Source organism: Dromaius novaehollandiae, chromosome Z, assembly GCF_036370855.1.
Source record: "Dromaius novaehollandiae isolate bDroNov1 chromosome Z, bDroNov1.hap1, whole genome shotgun sequence".
Lineage (NCBI taxonomy): Eukaryota > Metazoa > Chordata > Aves > Casuariiformes > Dromaiidae > Dromaius > Dromaius novaehollandiae.
Genome location: NC_088132.1, coordinates 1,913,343 through 1,928,321, shown reverse-complemented (window position 1 = coordinate 1,928,321; position 14,979 = coordinate 1,913,343). Strand labels below are relative to the sequence as shown.

At 40.2% G+C, this 14,979-nt stretch overlaps 1 protein-coding gene across 9 annotated transcripts; it reads left to right on the top strand.

Moving 5' to 3' along the window:
• Positions 1-30: 30 nt before the first annotated feature.
• Positions 31-13,717, top strand: ZBTB5 (zinc finger and BTB domain containing 5). 9 transcript variants are annotated; one of them, XM_064501722.1, is made up of 4 exons: positions 314-445; positions 1,492-1,658; positions 6,144-6,372; positions 8,768-13,717. In XM_064501722.1, coding segments are annotated over exons 3-4 (2,028 nt in total). In that variant the 5' UTR covers positions 314-445; positions 1,492-1,658; positions 6,144-6,370; the 3' UTR covers positions 10,794-13,717. The 9 variants fall into 9 exon arrangements, 8 of the variants coding, with proteins under 8 accessions (XP_025955104.2, XP_025955108.2, XP_064357792.1 ...); XM_064501723.1 differs by lacking the exon at positions 314-445 and adding an exon at positions 553-759; XR_010386064.1 differs by lacking the exons at positions 1,492-1,658; positions 8,768-13,717 and adding an exon at positions 6,844-7,406 and having other exon boundaries at positions 309-445.
• Positions 13,718-14,979: the final 1,262 nt, after the last annotated feature.

Sequence of the window (14,979 nt, the reverse complement as noted above, 5' to 3'; positions counted from 1 at the left end):
GCTCCGGCCGGGTCGGGCCTGGCTGTGGGCTGCAGCCACCGGCTGAGCCGGGAGGGGGCGCGGATCGTTCCCGCCGAGCGCTTGACGAAAGCAGAAGATGCCCAATCAGTGACCAGCTTATTAGCAAGTCTCGTGGGACCCGATGCTTTTCAGTAATGAGGTCGCTGATTGGCGAGCGGGAGGTTAGCGGCCCTGCGGTTGGCTGGCAGGCTCGTCTCCCGCTGAATGCGAGCTCTTTCCTCTCCGTGCCTCGCCCCTTTCCTGCTGAGTGGGCAGTGGTTTCATGGTGTCACTTCCGGCTGCCGGAGCGGCCGCTGGAGAGCAGAAGCTGGCGGGGGGAGGAGACGGGGCGAGCAGGGCCGCGAACAACGGGCGCTCCCGGCTCCTCCCGCTCTCCGCGGACCCCCCCTCCGCTCCGGCCCTTCCCGCCCGGCGACGAAGAGTGGTGGGTAGGGAGGGGAGCGCACGTGAGCGCGGGGGTGTGGAGGGGGGCGGTGGGCCCAGCCGACGGCAGCGGGCGCACGGCGCGGCGGCGACGGGTGACGTGGTGCGTTGTGTCGGTGGGGGGCGGCGGCGGCCACTGCGCATGCCCGGTCCTGGGCGCCGGCGGAGGGGAGGGCAGGGGGCTGCGCCGGGCGCCCGGCCCCTCCCGGGGGGGTCGCAGCCGTCCCGGCTTTGTCCCCTCTCGCTCCGGTGCAGCGGGGACCGCCTGCACCGTCCAGCGAGTCGGGGGCGCGGGAGGATGCTGGCGGCTCCGAGGTTTGTCTTCAGGGCCCGGTTTGCGCGGGGGGCGGGGGAGGGAAGAAACCATCGCGCTTTTCCATGTCTGTGCTCACGTCCAAAAGCTGCCGGAGCTTCACAGCTCCCGCGTGGTTTTGTGAGCCTGCCGAGGTAGCAATAAACGCATCGAAAAAAATAAATAAGGGGATGCTGCAGGGCGAGGCGTCGCGGTGCCTGCAGCGTGGCGTGAGTTAGAGGCTGGCCATGCAGAGGTCCCCTGGTCAGCCGAGGCCGCTGAACTGGCGAGAGCTGCCTATAAACGCTTTGTTGGGCACCCAAGAACGTGACTTGTTTGTGCTGAGAAGTAACTGAAAGGCAACACGTAATTCCAGTGGGTCAGTGAAGGCTTTATTTACAGTTCTGGTACTGTGCTTATCTTCATGGTTTTCTTTTTGTTGACTTCAAGGTTTTTGTGGGCTTATACAAACATGTCACTTTCAAGATACCAGTCATATCTTGCAAATGCAAAGTCAAGAAGTGGAGTATTCAGGCACGCTGTTTTCCAGTTAACAGAATTTACTGAAAAGAAACAGATATTTCACCACTGCTTAAAGATTCTTGAAATTTATTTGATTCTGAGCATATTTTCGTCATAGACAAAAACACATCCCTAAGTATGAGATACTGTGTTTGAAAAGGAACTTCTGACTTTTTTTGTGCATGGTGATAATTGTATAAGATATAATCTTAAATATATGGATGTATTTTTAGCTGCTAATGATGCAAGGATGAAGTGTAGAAGCAACCTTGAGTCTTAAGTGATAGACTCGAAACTTGGATGTTCCAGCTGATCCTTCAGTACAATGCCTTGATCCTTCAGTCCAGTGCCTCTCAGAACGCTCAGGAAAGAGTGCAGAAGCATTTAGTCTTTCTTCTCTGTATGTACTTTAATGTTTTGGAATTTTAAAAGAAAAATATCTTTATTTGGCAGGTCAAGAAGCAGGTTTTACTTTGTGGTGCTTGGTGTAATTGTCGGATTATTCATAACAGCTTGATGTTGTGGAGGATAGCACACAAGTGCAGAAATGTTACACGTACTGCTGCTGTACAAATGTTTTGTGCAAACTGGTTGTTTTTTATTACTGTATGTATTATCTCCATTGGGTTGGTATGGCTAGATGCCACTTTTTCTCATGTTCACACGAATTAGTTTCTGCTAGGGTCAAGCTGATAACCATGCTGCTGCTGTTGTACTTTGCTGTAAGCTGATACATTATAAAGCAAAGGTAGACTTAGACTGATCTCTGTGTGAGAACAGGCAATGAATGTACCATTTTTGCACTGATAAACCTACTTGATTTCTTCCCGTCCTTTATAGACTATTCAGAAAGAATTTAGTTAATTTGTCATACATTTACATAACTTAAATAGTTACATTCTTGTATGACTTTTAAACAGTGATTTTTTTGTTTAACTTTTCACTAGTATATGCTAAAATATACAGAATTGTATATGTGTGTAGAGGTTATTTAACATGGGCATTTTCTCTTATCCGCAGTATGTCATCACACTGTTAAGTTTTCAGAATGAGCTTGGGGAGATCAGAAGCAAATAATCCTGAGAGTTCTCATTTGGAGTACAACACTGATCTGTTGAATCATTTATGTGGATAGTTATTTGCTGAAATTAAACGTGTATAAAGCTAATGCAGCCTTTGTGGAGATTGCTTTACTAATGTTTGTTACTCTGATCTAAACTATTTTCTGGCAAAAGTAGATTTCTTCAATACAGAGTTAAATTAACCCTAGTTTCATCCAAGTGGTTATTTAAAAGCTTAGGAAAGACACCTTCAGAATCACCAAGGAGGGCGATTGGACAGAAATTGTTAAAATTCTTGAACTTCCAGTACAGTGATTTTTGAAGACCTAGATTTAGAATTTAATGCGTATTGAGCAATCGGGCATCAAGCAGAGTTGTGTATGGCTGCTCTTTCCTTTTGGATACTTGCGTGCAGCCCTTTGGCTCTGCATGGTATTTGTGGTTTGGTTGATGAAGTAGGGATAATTCCTAGACAGGAAAAGCTGGCAACTGAATTTTCTTTTCAATTTTGGGCATGCTTTTGAGGGAGAGATGGCCAGTAACAGGGACTGACACAATATCATGAACCAAAAGGCTTTCTGAGCTGTTGACATGGTAACCATAAGTTCAGATTGATTCTCACTGGTAGCTGTTTATGCTTCCATGCCATTAACTGGCTTTGTTGCCAGTTCTGTGCAGCAGTCTGCCCTGCTTTTCCCTTTATAAATACATCAAATAGTGATAATACCCAAACAGAGTTCTGTTGTATTACTGTGTCTTACACAGTAATAGACAGAAACAACCTCCTGGGTATCTTAAGCTGGGATGGCATATCAAAATGCAGGAGTATGATGCTTCAGTCTCTTAGCGTGTGTCTTTGCTTTCAAATATGTTACTCTGCTGCAGGATTTAGAGTCTGAGAGATGCATCATAGGACTGAGATTAGGTGAGCCAAAACACAAGGAACATGGGTGGATGGGCATGCATCTTGCCATCACAGGTGGAGTCAGTTGCTTCAGATAACCAAGAGCATCTAAGAAAATCTAATTTCTTTGAGGAAAGTTGGTATTGCCCCTTTTAAAGATGCTCTTTGCCACTGGCAGACTGCTGTTACTGTTTACTAATGAGTTGGTCTTTCCAAAGGTTGCAGTATTTGCAGTACCTTCAGATGATGACAAAATACTAGGCCATATGTAATCTCTTATTCTTCTCTGGAGGGTTGGTGCAGTGATCAGCAGCTTTTGCAGAGTGGTTCATCCCCGCTAATTCTTAGACAAGTTGTAACTGATCCTCCCTGATAGCAAGGAGGATGTATGAGTTGTGAGTAGCTGAACTATACATAAAGCCTGGCTAAGCAAACACCTCAAATGTAATACTGTAAATGCAACTGTCAGTCAGTGAAGTCACTAGTTAGTGATGCTTTTCTGTATCTTGTCAGGCATAAAAAAAAAATGCCTTTCTTGTCTGGCACTCATAGAAGTGTAGCCAACATGTACAAGCAATGTAACACTGGAGTTTCCTCTCATGCTTTAGGTTTTTAGTTGGGGGAGGGGAAAATCCAGAAATGATTTTAACTAGCATTAACTAATGTTTCACTTCAGGTTCAGTCTGAAAAAACCCTTACAACAGAGAATACATATAACTGCAGGTTTTGAAGGGATACCACTTGCTGTAAATGTCAGAGTTGAGACTTCCATTTCTTTCTGCATCCTCTGTCTCACCCTCCTGCTGGCTTGTTAAAAATCAAACGGACTTTGGAAAGGCTTTTTTTTTCTTCTTCTTCCTTTTTTCTTTTTTTTAGTAATGCTTTTATCACTGACTACTGTCTACATTTAAGTGTGTATTTTAGGCTTCAAGGGAGCTTTTTATCAACTGCATTATTTCTGGCATGACAGTTAAGCACAGTACAAGTACATTACAATGTTTTGTGAAATGTAATTTAAGTAGTAGGCAAACAGTTATTTAACATAATACTGGCACACTTTCAAGCAATAGCTATTTGCCAAGGTTCCCTACAGGCTTGGCACCTTGAATATCAAATACACTTAAATATACATGGTTGGGAATGGGGTTTGAGATGCAAATAATAAATTATTCTTCACTTGCATAGAATTCCTTTTTCTGTCATTCCACTGAATGATATACTTGAGGCAGTGGATACTCATCTTTTTGTTTTTTGGAACATGAAATAAATTACTTTGCAAGCTTCTTTAAAGCTTTTTCTGGGGGAACTTATGTTTGCTTTCTGTTCGAACTAATATCTTGACTGTGAGTCACAATTACAGCCTTCAGTCTGAACTGTGTCCTTTAATACTGCATACAGTAATGACGTTAAATAGATCTTTATTCAGAGTTATTTTTCACAAGATTTTAAGTGAGTTATGCTAAGCAGTCTTTTTTTTGAGTGAAAGAAAAGGTTTTGATTCCGCAGTGGTTTCAGTGCAAGTGTGCTTGTTAAATATCTGCTTTTGTCCCATCTTGCTGCAGCTTAAGTTTTAGACCTGAAAGATTGGATGGAAAGGGTGGACTGTACATCTACATAGTATTTCTAATATTTTTAATAGAAAGAAAACAAGAAGTTATTACTGCTTCTTGCCTGATTTGTACTGACAATACTATTTCATGAATACCAATGCCAATAAAATCTGAATTCCTGTGGACAAATCCATAATGTCCCTTCTCCCCCAGTGTGATTAGTGTTACCAGTTGTCTGTTATGTTCCCTACCTGTCTGGTTGGGCAGATGGCAACATGAGAGGCTTGTTTGTGCACATTGCTAAAAACTGACCACTTGGCTGCTTTTTTGTCTTCTCTGTCCTCTCTTGAATAAGGAATTGAGTTATGACCCTGTGAGAAATAGATCTTACACATTTGGCTTCTTCTATGACTGGACACCAACTCCAATAAAAACTTAGGAATTCAATATCTTTTGTCCTCTGTGTTAAATTTGGTTAGAATTGACTTGGAGGTTAATAACTGAAGGGAGACAAATAAACAGGCGGTGGAATTGTAAGCTTTTTTTTTCTCTGAGGATTTTGGAACGCTTGTATTTGTTCTTCACAATTACATATATTTAAACCTGCAGCTTTCTTAATATTGAAGGCTTAGTTTAAACATTCAAGACTTCATCTACATATAGTAGGGATATTTCACCACATGACGCGGGTGAAGAGGCAAGTTAACAATTCATACGTTTACTGATCACACCTTCTATTCAAAAGTTAATTATCTTTTAAGAGTATAATCAAGATGTGTGGGAGGAAGTGCTTGCTGAATCATTTTTAATAAATTAATATTAAATTAAAAATATTAATAATTCTTTGTGAAATCTCTTTCAATAGTATCAAAGCAAGCTGTAAAACTGAAAGTCGCAGGAGTAAACGTATGTAGAACTAAGCCTCCACTGGCTTCTGGTTTAGTGACTTCCCAAGGCAGAGGTGAAGCTTGAATATTTAATAGCCCTCAATGAGTTTTTCATTGACAAATTTATATAATAGCTTTTGAATTAATATAAATTTGCCTGTGGTAAGGAGTTCTGTAGTTTAACTCTATGTTACATAAAGAAACATTTCCTTTGGTTCTGACCCACTAGTTTGATTTCATAGGCCTAGTCCATAGAGAGATAGAACAGTTGTTTTCCATTCCAGATTTCATAGGTACGCTTTCATTTCTTGCCTTTAAAATTTCCCTGGCTCTGACCATTTATATTTATAGTAGAATACTTGTAGCCAAACAACATGTATGCTTTCTTTTCATTTGTAGTCATTTATTTAGTTTTAATACTAAGCTGTTCCCTTTCCTGGTGCTCTCCAAAAGGCCACTGAACTGAATATCTACTGTTTATAGCGCAGATGTCTTAACTTGTGGCCCACCGACTGGATCTGACTCAGCAGAAGAATTCATCTAGCATCCAGTGAGGGGATGTATGTGTTTCAGTCATATGCTGGAGCCCGAGTCATTTCATAGGAGCATGTTTGGGATGTATGGCCCACAAGTACTTCAGGAGAGTCTTTATGGCCAACTGTTGCTGAAAGGCGAGGCATCACTATAGCAGAAAGGGAAAAACGGACTGAATGTGAGTATCCAGAAATAAGCTATTCAGAAACGTTCTGTACCAACTTAGATGCATTGCATGTTTTAGTAACTTGAAATAATGGCTATCTCACTGAATGTTCTTTGTGAATAGTATATAGTGTATACAACTGAAATCTAGCTTTACAGTTTTCAAATGCTCATGTAAAAGATCTTAACTGTAATGTTTCAGAGAGACGTAAATTAAATTAGGATGCTTTATCCCTGAACATCCATGTAATAGTTTATTTATCTGTACCTTTTGTGTTTTTCAAAGTTTTATGCAGTTAATTGAGCTAGGCCTTAGCTTTTATGAATGTGTACTTATGTAAGTGAAGTCAAATTAATACCTTGTGTACACATGTTTTCTTACTGTCTTTAAACTTATAAATGAATTGCTACCGTTGCTAGCTTTGTTGCAGTGGCAACTGTTAGTCCTCCCTATTTCTTCCTCCCCTCTCTGTGTTCCCCCTAGATCCTGTGTTTTAGTCCTGCAAAGCCAAGGACAGGGCATTAGCTCTGGCAGATTACCTGGCCACCTCAGAGGCAAGCAAAAGAAGAATTGCTTGGTAGTCCCTTCTCAGCTTTCCAGAACAAGTCTGGCTGGAGGGGAGTTTTCCTCACAGAGGAGGAAATACATGCATAGTGGTCAGAGGAACAAAGGAGATCATTAGTTTAACAAGACATGTGCAGAAGCGGAGTTCCTGCAAAGAGAGACAGCTGTGTGCATGCTCTCAGAATAGCCCTAACCTCTACCATGTTTAGAGTACTTCCTATTGGGACTAGAGGTTCTTTTCACAGTTGCTTAGTGCTCCTTTTGTCCAGCTGTCTGAGATCAGTGAGGTTCAGGATCTCCTTTTTTGTTCCTCCCACCTTCTTTTTTACACTAGGAAGGATTTCCTCACTTTCACATGTGCTATAATTCTCTCAGAGAAAAAGTGCATAAATAAAAGCTGTAATTCTGGAGTATGTCTTGTTTAATGTAACTTGTTGTCTGAACATGTCTTGTTTTTACCATCAAATAAACATCTTGTGGTATTTCTGTATTTCCGTTTCTTCAAGAAGTCACCTTTCAAACTCTAATGTTTTATTACATGTCTTCATCTGTAGAAATAAGGGGGACTGTAACAGAATACTTAATTAAATCTCATTACAGTGCTTACTTCAGGCTGATGCCATAGCCTTAGTGCTGCCAAATTAGGGGATTTTTAATGCCCTGGTAGACCTGGCTACTCACCAGTGCTGGAAGGCATAAGGTGCAGTTTCTTACCCTTTTTAAAATACAGCAGAACCAATTACAGTTGGAGGCAAATGTTTCTCAACTGCCTCTGATTTTTGCCAGCAGAAGTTTTAGCCTTTCTTATGTTTACTTACAACTACTGTTTTTTGCTAGCCTGTACACTTTGGAGAGGGGCAAGGTTCTTAGTCCAGTGGAGTGTATGGTGAAACCTTTCTCTAGCTAAGACCTTCAGTGTGTATGTCATGTATCTTAGAGGAGTAGGAGGCAGATGAATGCTAGCTGCATCTTGGTTTGGGAATAGCAGCTTGCTGTACTTCCCTTAGCTAAACACTCCCTGACAGCGTCATCAGATTGGAGCTGGGTTCCCATGTGACATAACAATTTTGGTCTTTACAATATCAGGTTAATTTGCCATCTTTTATGACTTTTCTATCTCACCACCATTTTATTTACTTTGTGGGAGAAAGAAAGGATGTTCAGCACATTCTGGCTCATAAATTATAGTGGAGATGAAAATTGTATTGCATTTGTGATAGCTAAAGGTGGAAGTTTTTGATAGCTATTGACCACTCATTCCAATGCAGAAGTTCCTTGCTTCTTTTCCATTAACAGTTTTATATTTTTTTTAAAGAGGCAGATATTTAAGAGAAGGCTGTGCATTGTAGCAGAGAAAAATTGGCAAAAAGTTGCTGAAGGTGAAGTTGGGTTACAGGGGACTAGAATTAAAGTTCAAACTTTTCAATGTGAGATTATGTAATGATCTGAACAATTTATCATAGGTTGTAGTAGATTCTTCACAAATAGAAAATTTTAAATCAAGATTAGAAGTTTAATTAAAGAGTGTTTTAGTTTGGACAAGGATTTATGTGAGCCACATGGCTTGCATTATTCAGTTCATAGTAGAACTGTCTGACGTTTGATGCTGTGTTAGCTGCTGTATCAGGTTAACACTATGACAAAATATTTTTTTTCCTTGTGCTCTTTGCAGCATTGTGCTCCTTGCCAGCCTTGATTTAATACCATTATGGTAGTGGTAAATTAAGTTCAGGTATTGTTCATCTGTTTTTTAGCCATTGTCTCATTTTTAAACTTGGCCTCACTGTGGTCTAGTTGGAACTCCTGCCATTTTTAGTATTATTTCTTTTGTTTTGTTTTGTAGGATCATGGATTTTCCAGGACACTTTGAGCAAATCTTTCAGCAGCTGAACTACCAGAGGCTTCATGGCCAACTTTGTGACTGTGTGATTGTTGTGGGAAACAGGCATTTCAAAGCCCATCGTTCAGTTCTGGCAGCATGTAGCACACATTTCCGAGCTCTCTTTACTGTTGCAGAAGGAGATCAAACTATGAACATGATTCAGCTGGACAGTGAAGTGGTGACAGCAGAAGCTTTTGCTGCCCTGATTGACATGATGTACACTTCCACATTAATGCTTGGAGAAAGCAATGTTATGGATGTCTTGCTGGCTGCTTCTCACTTACATTTGAACTCTGTTGTTAAAGCGTGTAAACACTACCTTACTACCAGGACACTGCCGATGTCTCCACCTAGTGATAGAGTTCAAGAGCAAAATGCGCGCATGCAAAGATCTTTCATGCTTCAGCAGCTTGGATTAAGCATCGTGAGCTCTGCGTTAAATTCCACTCAGAGCACAGAGGAACAACCAAATACTATGAGCTCATCAATGAGAAGTAATATAGAGCAGCGCACTACTTTTCCTATCCGGCGTCTCCACAAGCGTAAACAGTCTTCTGAAGATCGGGCCAGACAGCGAATCAGACCTACCATAGAGGAGTCCGTTTCAGATGTTACTCCAGAGAGTGGGCAGTCAGTAGTTCATTCGCGGGAAGATTTCTTTTCGCCAGACTCACTGAAGATTGTGGACAATTCTAAGGCTGATGCTGTTACAGATAATCAGGAGGATAATACTATTATGTTTGATCAGTCTTTCAGTGCTCAGGAAGATGCTCAAGTGCCCAGCCAGTCTGACAACAGTGGAGCAAACATTTCACAGATGTCCATGGCATCCCAGGCAACACAGGTGGAAACCAGCTTTGACCAGGACACTACTTCTGAGAAGAACAACTTCCCATGTGAGAATCCAGAGGTCAGTCTGAATGAAAAAGAACATATGAGGGTGGTGGTTAAATCTGAGCCCTTGAGTTCCCCAGAGCCTCAAGATGAAGTGAGTGATGTCACTTCCCAAGCAGAAGGCAGTGAGTCTGTTGAAGTGGAAGGAGTAGTGAGTGCAGAGAAGATAGAGCTGAGTCCTGAAAGCAGTGATCGTAGCTTTTCAGATCCTCAGTCCAGTACTGATAGGGTGGGAGACATCCATATTATGGAAGTGTCAAATAACCTGGAACACAAGTCCACTTTCAGTATCTCCAATTTTCTGAATAAAAGCAGAGGTGGCAGCTTTGGTGCTAGTCAAAATAATGATGACAACATTCCAAATACAACAAGTGACTGCAGAATGGACAGTGATGCCTCTTACCTAATGAGTCCAGAATCTGGGCCTGCAAGTGGTCATTCATCTGTGACAGTCTCTCATGTAGAGAATCCATTCAGTGAGCCTGCGGACTCCCACTTTGTTAGACCAATGCAGGATGTAATGGGTCTTCCCTGTGTACAGACTTCTGGATACCGGGCTGCAGAACAGTTTGGTATGGATTTTCCAAGGTCGGGCTTGGGCCTGCATTCTCTGTCAAGGGCAATGATGGGCTCTGTAAGAGGTGGAGCTAGTAGCTTTCCTGGCTACCGTCGCATAGCCCCCAAAATGCCTGTTGTGACCTCTGTCAGGAGCTCCCAGCTGCAAGATAACTCGTCCAGTTCCCAGCTGATAATGAATGGGACCACTTCTTTTGAAAACGGGCATCCTTCGCAACCTGGTCCTCCACAGTTGACAAGGGCATCTGCAGATGTCCTCTCAAAATGTAAGAAGGCCTTATCTGAGCACAATGTCTTGGTTGTAGAAGGTGCTCGCAAATATGCATGTAAGATCTGCTGTAAGACTTTTTTGACATTAACAGACTGTAAGAAACACATCCGTGTACACACAGGAGAAAAGCCTTATGCCTGTTTAAAGTGTGGCAAACGGTTCAGCCAGTCCAGCCATCTGTATAAACATTCCAAAACAACCTGCCTGAGGTGGCAGAGCAGTAATCTACCTAGCACTTTGCTTTAATCTTTTCCACCCCCTAGCCTGAATGAGAATGCCAGTACAAACTTTTAAGTCTCTGAAGTATTTCAGGAACACTAACACTATTTTGTTCAAGGCTGCAGGTTAAGAAGCTGCCCTGGTAGATCAGTGAATGTTTAAGTGTGATTGTGCCACACACATGAAAGGTTCTGTAAATTGGGGATAATACCATACCTACCTCACAGGGGTGTTGTGAGGCTTAGACAACTGTTAGTGAAGTGCTTTGAGATCCTCGGAAGGTGGCAGTGTTTCTATGTTAAGCATTGTTATTATTACGTACATGCAGGCCTTGGGCTCACAGGGATATAATCCCTAAAACTAGGTAGTTCCTTTGCAGAGCAGAGGGGTGGGGGTTGAGTGAGAACGTAGTTGTCTCCTGATTATGTTTAAGTAGTACATTTCAAGAATGAGAAACTTAAGTGCAAATTTCCTCTTTTTTTTTAAGGTATTTTGTAAAAGTGAAAGCATTTAAATAAATGACTTGTAAAATAAGTTGATGAATTGTATATGAAAAATAATTCAAAGAGCTCTTTGTGTATGAAAAAATGCAAATTGCATATCTTTAAAAGAAAAACAACTTTGGATGCACCTGTCTGCCATAAAATGCTTTAAAACATGTTAATTATAAAAATAGTTTTAGAGTTTTGAATGTATGTTTGGCTGTTTTGTAGTAAAGAACACTATGTAATGAAGGTGCTTAAATTAAATGCAAGACAGTAACTTTTGGTCTGCCAGATGTAGATATACTTCGAATACAGCAAGATCTGGGTGTTTCAACAATTTTTTTCTGTAGAAACTTGTATTAAGTGATAAGTGAAGTACTGTTTCTTGTTTGTGCTATTCTTAGCAGTATTTTAATCAACTTGTATTTCATATGTTAAAATTCCATGTACACAGAAGTCTGAAAAGAGCTTGTCTTTGCCTGCTTTGTTAGTCTGAATGAGAGAGAGAATTTGTGATGGCTTTTTCTACTGTGTAAGATAGTGTCTTGCTGTTTCCAGATGCTGATCCATGTTATTGCATCAGCATACTATCCTTTTCTGATATTCTTATCTTCAGGCTTTAATTTCCTTCTCCATATACTTACTTTCCTTTCCAACTATGGATTTTTTCTCAGAGCAAAGCAGTAAGGAATGATCCTCATTTGCCATATTTATTTATGTTGCTGTATAATGTAGTTATCATATCCAGGCCTTCAGTTTAAAGTAGTGTCATAACAGTATTTTTCCACATAGAAGACTAGTATAAATTTAATTTAAAAAAATAGTACTGTACACCTTGTGAAGTAATTTGTGATCATTATTCTTCAAGTGAATCACATAAATCTTGTTTTTAATTTCCTCTTCTTTGATACGACTGTAACTAATACTGTTTGCAGTCTTTTTGTTTGTTTGTTTGTTTGTTTGTTTGTTTGTTAAAGGTGCACATGAACTTTACTAGCTTTTGGCATGTTGGGTTTCTAAATAACATTTGGGAGCACTTCTACTGATAAATCTTACTCTACTATATAAGAGATGGGTCAGGATTTCAGCATGTCTGTTCTACTCAGGAGAGACAGATAATCAACATTTCCTGTGTCTAAATCACACAGCAAATGCTTCTTTGGAAACTTTCTCCTCTTTATCTGTATAGCAAATGTATCCTGTGTGATGTTGTTCACCAGTTTTGAGGACTTGTGCTATCTGATAGTTAGCCATCTTCAACATCTTGGATTTACATTTGCATGAACTGAAAATAAAATCTTAATCCACAGTCCTGTCAGTAATTTAGCGGGATGAACTATCAAAACTGTTGAAGCACAAAAAACATTCATTGTCAGACCAAAGGAAACATGGAACTCCTCCTACATTTGGCTTTATGTGAAACAGTAAATGGCTAATAAAGAAATGCATCTTCATCTCTAATTACACCTCTCCATGTTGAAAAAATATCTAGTGTCTGTCAGTGCGTCATTTGCAGCTTGCGCATCCAAGGTAAATGGAACATGGAACTACAGTGAATGACCTGATTAATTCCTTTAAAATGTTAAAATGTCATTATAGAATTTATCTAATGGTCATATTTCTGCTTCTTGATTTTTAAAGCATTAGAAAGATGTACTACATTTATAAAAAGATTAGGAGATGCCACATTTTGTTTCAAATCACTTTGATATCAGGGACTAACAGCATTGAGCTATACTAAATGATCTCACTGAAACATCAGTAAAATGCAGTATTTCATACTTCAGTATCTTCTTGTTAGTGCATTGCCTTATTAGTAAGATTGTCTTTTTTTAAATCTTTCTTGCCTTTCTAATGTTTTCTTTAAAAAATAGTTTTGTTTCCATTTTGTATCTGTTTTCTATAGCGCATCTGAAATCCCTGAAATCCCATCATGCAAAGGAATAAAGCAGATATGTGAGTAGGGAGACTAGAATAATTAAGAATTAACATGAGCAGATGAATTCAACATATTTAACTGCACTTTTGGATCTGTTTTTATAATAAAATTTTAATGGTGTTGGGAAATGTCAACTTGTAAGGAAGGGCTGCTTTTTTCTTTCTTTTTTTTTTTTTTTTAAAGGAAAAACTAAACCTGGAACATCTTTGGAGGTAGCAATTGTAATTTTCCTTATTCATAAACTTCTGGAGAGGCATCCTGCAAATCCAGGCATTTGTGTCTGGCATTTTGCTCTCTTAGTCTTCCACTATGAAGCAATATCTCTGAATGGTATCTCCACTCTAGCTATCTTGTACTGTGAAATAGGAAGTTTTTCATCTCCAAGCTTGGTAGTTGTCAAAAAATTATCACTGCAATTTTTGTTTGAAACTTAAGTTTCTGAACACTACAGTAAGATCCCATGTCAAGTTGTTAGTACATTAGTATTATGAAACACATCTGAAAATAAATGCTACATTTTGTGCTGATGTGTCTGATTTGATTTACTTGCTCATGTTATCCTGGTTCATTTGCTGATAGTGTACAGTGGATTGACTAAACAAGTAATGGCTGTGAGTTCACTAATTGCATTCTGTATATTACTTGACAATACAAAATAATCCTGTTGAAATGTGGGTATACGTTTGCATTTTTCCCAAGTTAGGCAAAATGTGTAGTACTGCTCATGCAGGCCTCCTGGCCTTGCCCTGCCTTACCCTGAGGTTTTGCTGATTTCAGGAGGATGTGTAATATCTAATCGCCCTGAGGATGGGGTTGTATTTGAGCCAGCAGAAAAACTTGAAGGACTGTATTATCCCATTAGCATTTTGTGAGCTAATTTGAACCAACAGAGTGAGCTGGCCTCAGTTTGGCACTTTACCATGGTAGTTTTGATCAGGTTCAGGCACCCAGATTTACTGTATCATGAAGCCACTACTTCTGTGCACTGAGGTCTCTTCTGGCTACATCTCTGCTATAGAGATGAAATGAAAGAGGATTCATTCATACCATTTTACATGTCCTACTGCTGGCTGACCTACCTGTGGGGATTGTCTCTCCTGCTGCAGCCTGCAGGGATGCTTTGCCTGGATCTCCCTTGTCAAACAAAGGCTGGCCAAGTGATCTCTGAGGAAGTCATAGGATGCTGGAAGTTGTCTCCAGCCATTTATGGAAATGATAGTTTTTCAGCTGGATCAGTTTCTTGGGTGAGTTAACTATGTGACTGCACAGATGCTTGTGCTGGCAGGGAAGCAAGAATAAGTGGCTAGGAAAAGGCAGGATTATTTTCGACAATATCTGAATGCAAATTGGTGACCTTCCAGGTTTGCTGCACAATGTATCTGAAGTTATCAATATTAAAGAATGAAGGGTGATTTGATTACTTGTTTAATAAATTATATGACCAGTCACAATAATTTAAATGCTATATTGCTATCTCTTAGTTTTTCTCAAAAATGTATGAAAAATAAGTTTGTGGAAGTAGTGGGACTGGAGCTTACTATGAAAGGGGAAGATTCTGAACTAATTTATCAGTTGGTGGAAGCTGTGCGTGAATATTACATCAGTGTAATTTTATGGGATGCATGCTTAGCTAAGGACTTGTGTTTGCTTATATTATTCATCAGTTTTAAAATCTCACTGTTCCTGCCAGAGAAAATAGTCTTGGAAAGACCATGGCAAAGTCGCATACTGAAAAACTTGTGCAGAAATTAGAATGTGTTCTGTCCTCTACTAATTGTCTCTGCATATG

Bases quoted from the DNA above. Each gene is read 5' to 3' on its own strand.
- ZBTB5 (XM_026099319.2), top strand. From the start codon at position 156: ATGAGGTCGCTGATTGGCGAGCGGGAGGTTAGCGGCCCTGCGGTTGGC. The intron at 446-8,767 runs GTGGGTAGGGAG...TTTGTTTTGTAG, and splicing joins CCGCCCGGCGACGAAGAGTG to GATCATGGATTTTCCAGGAC.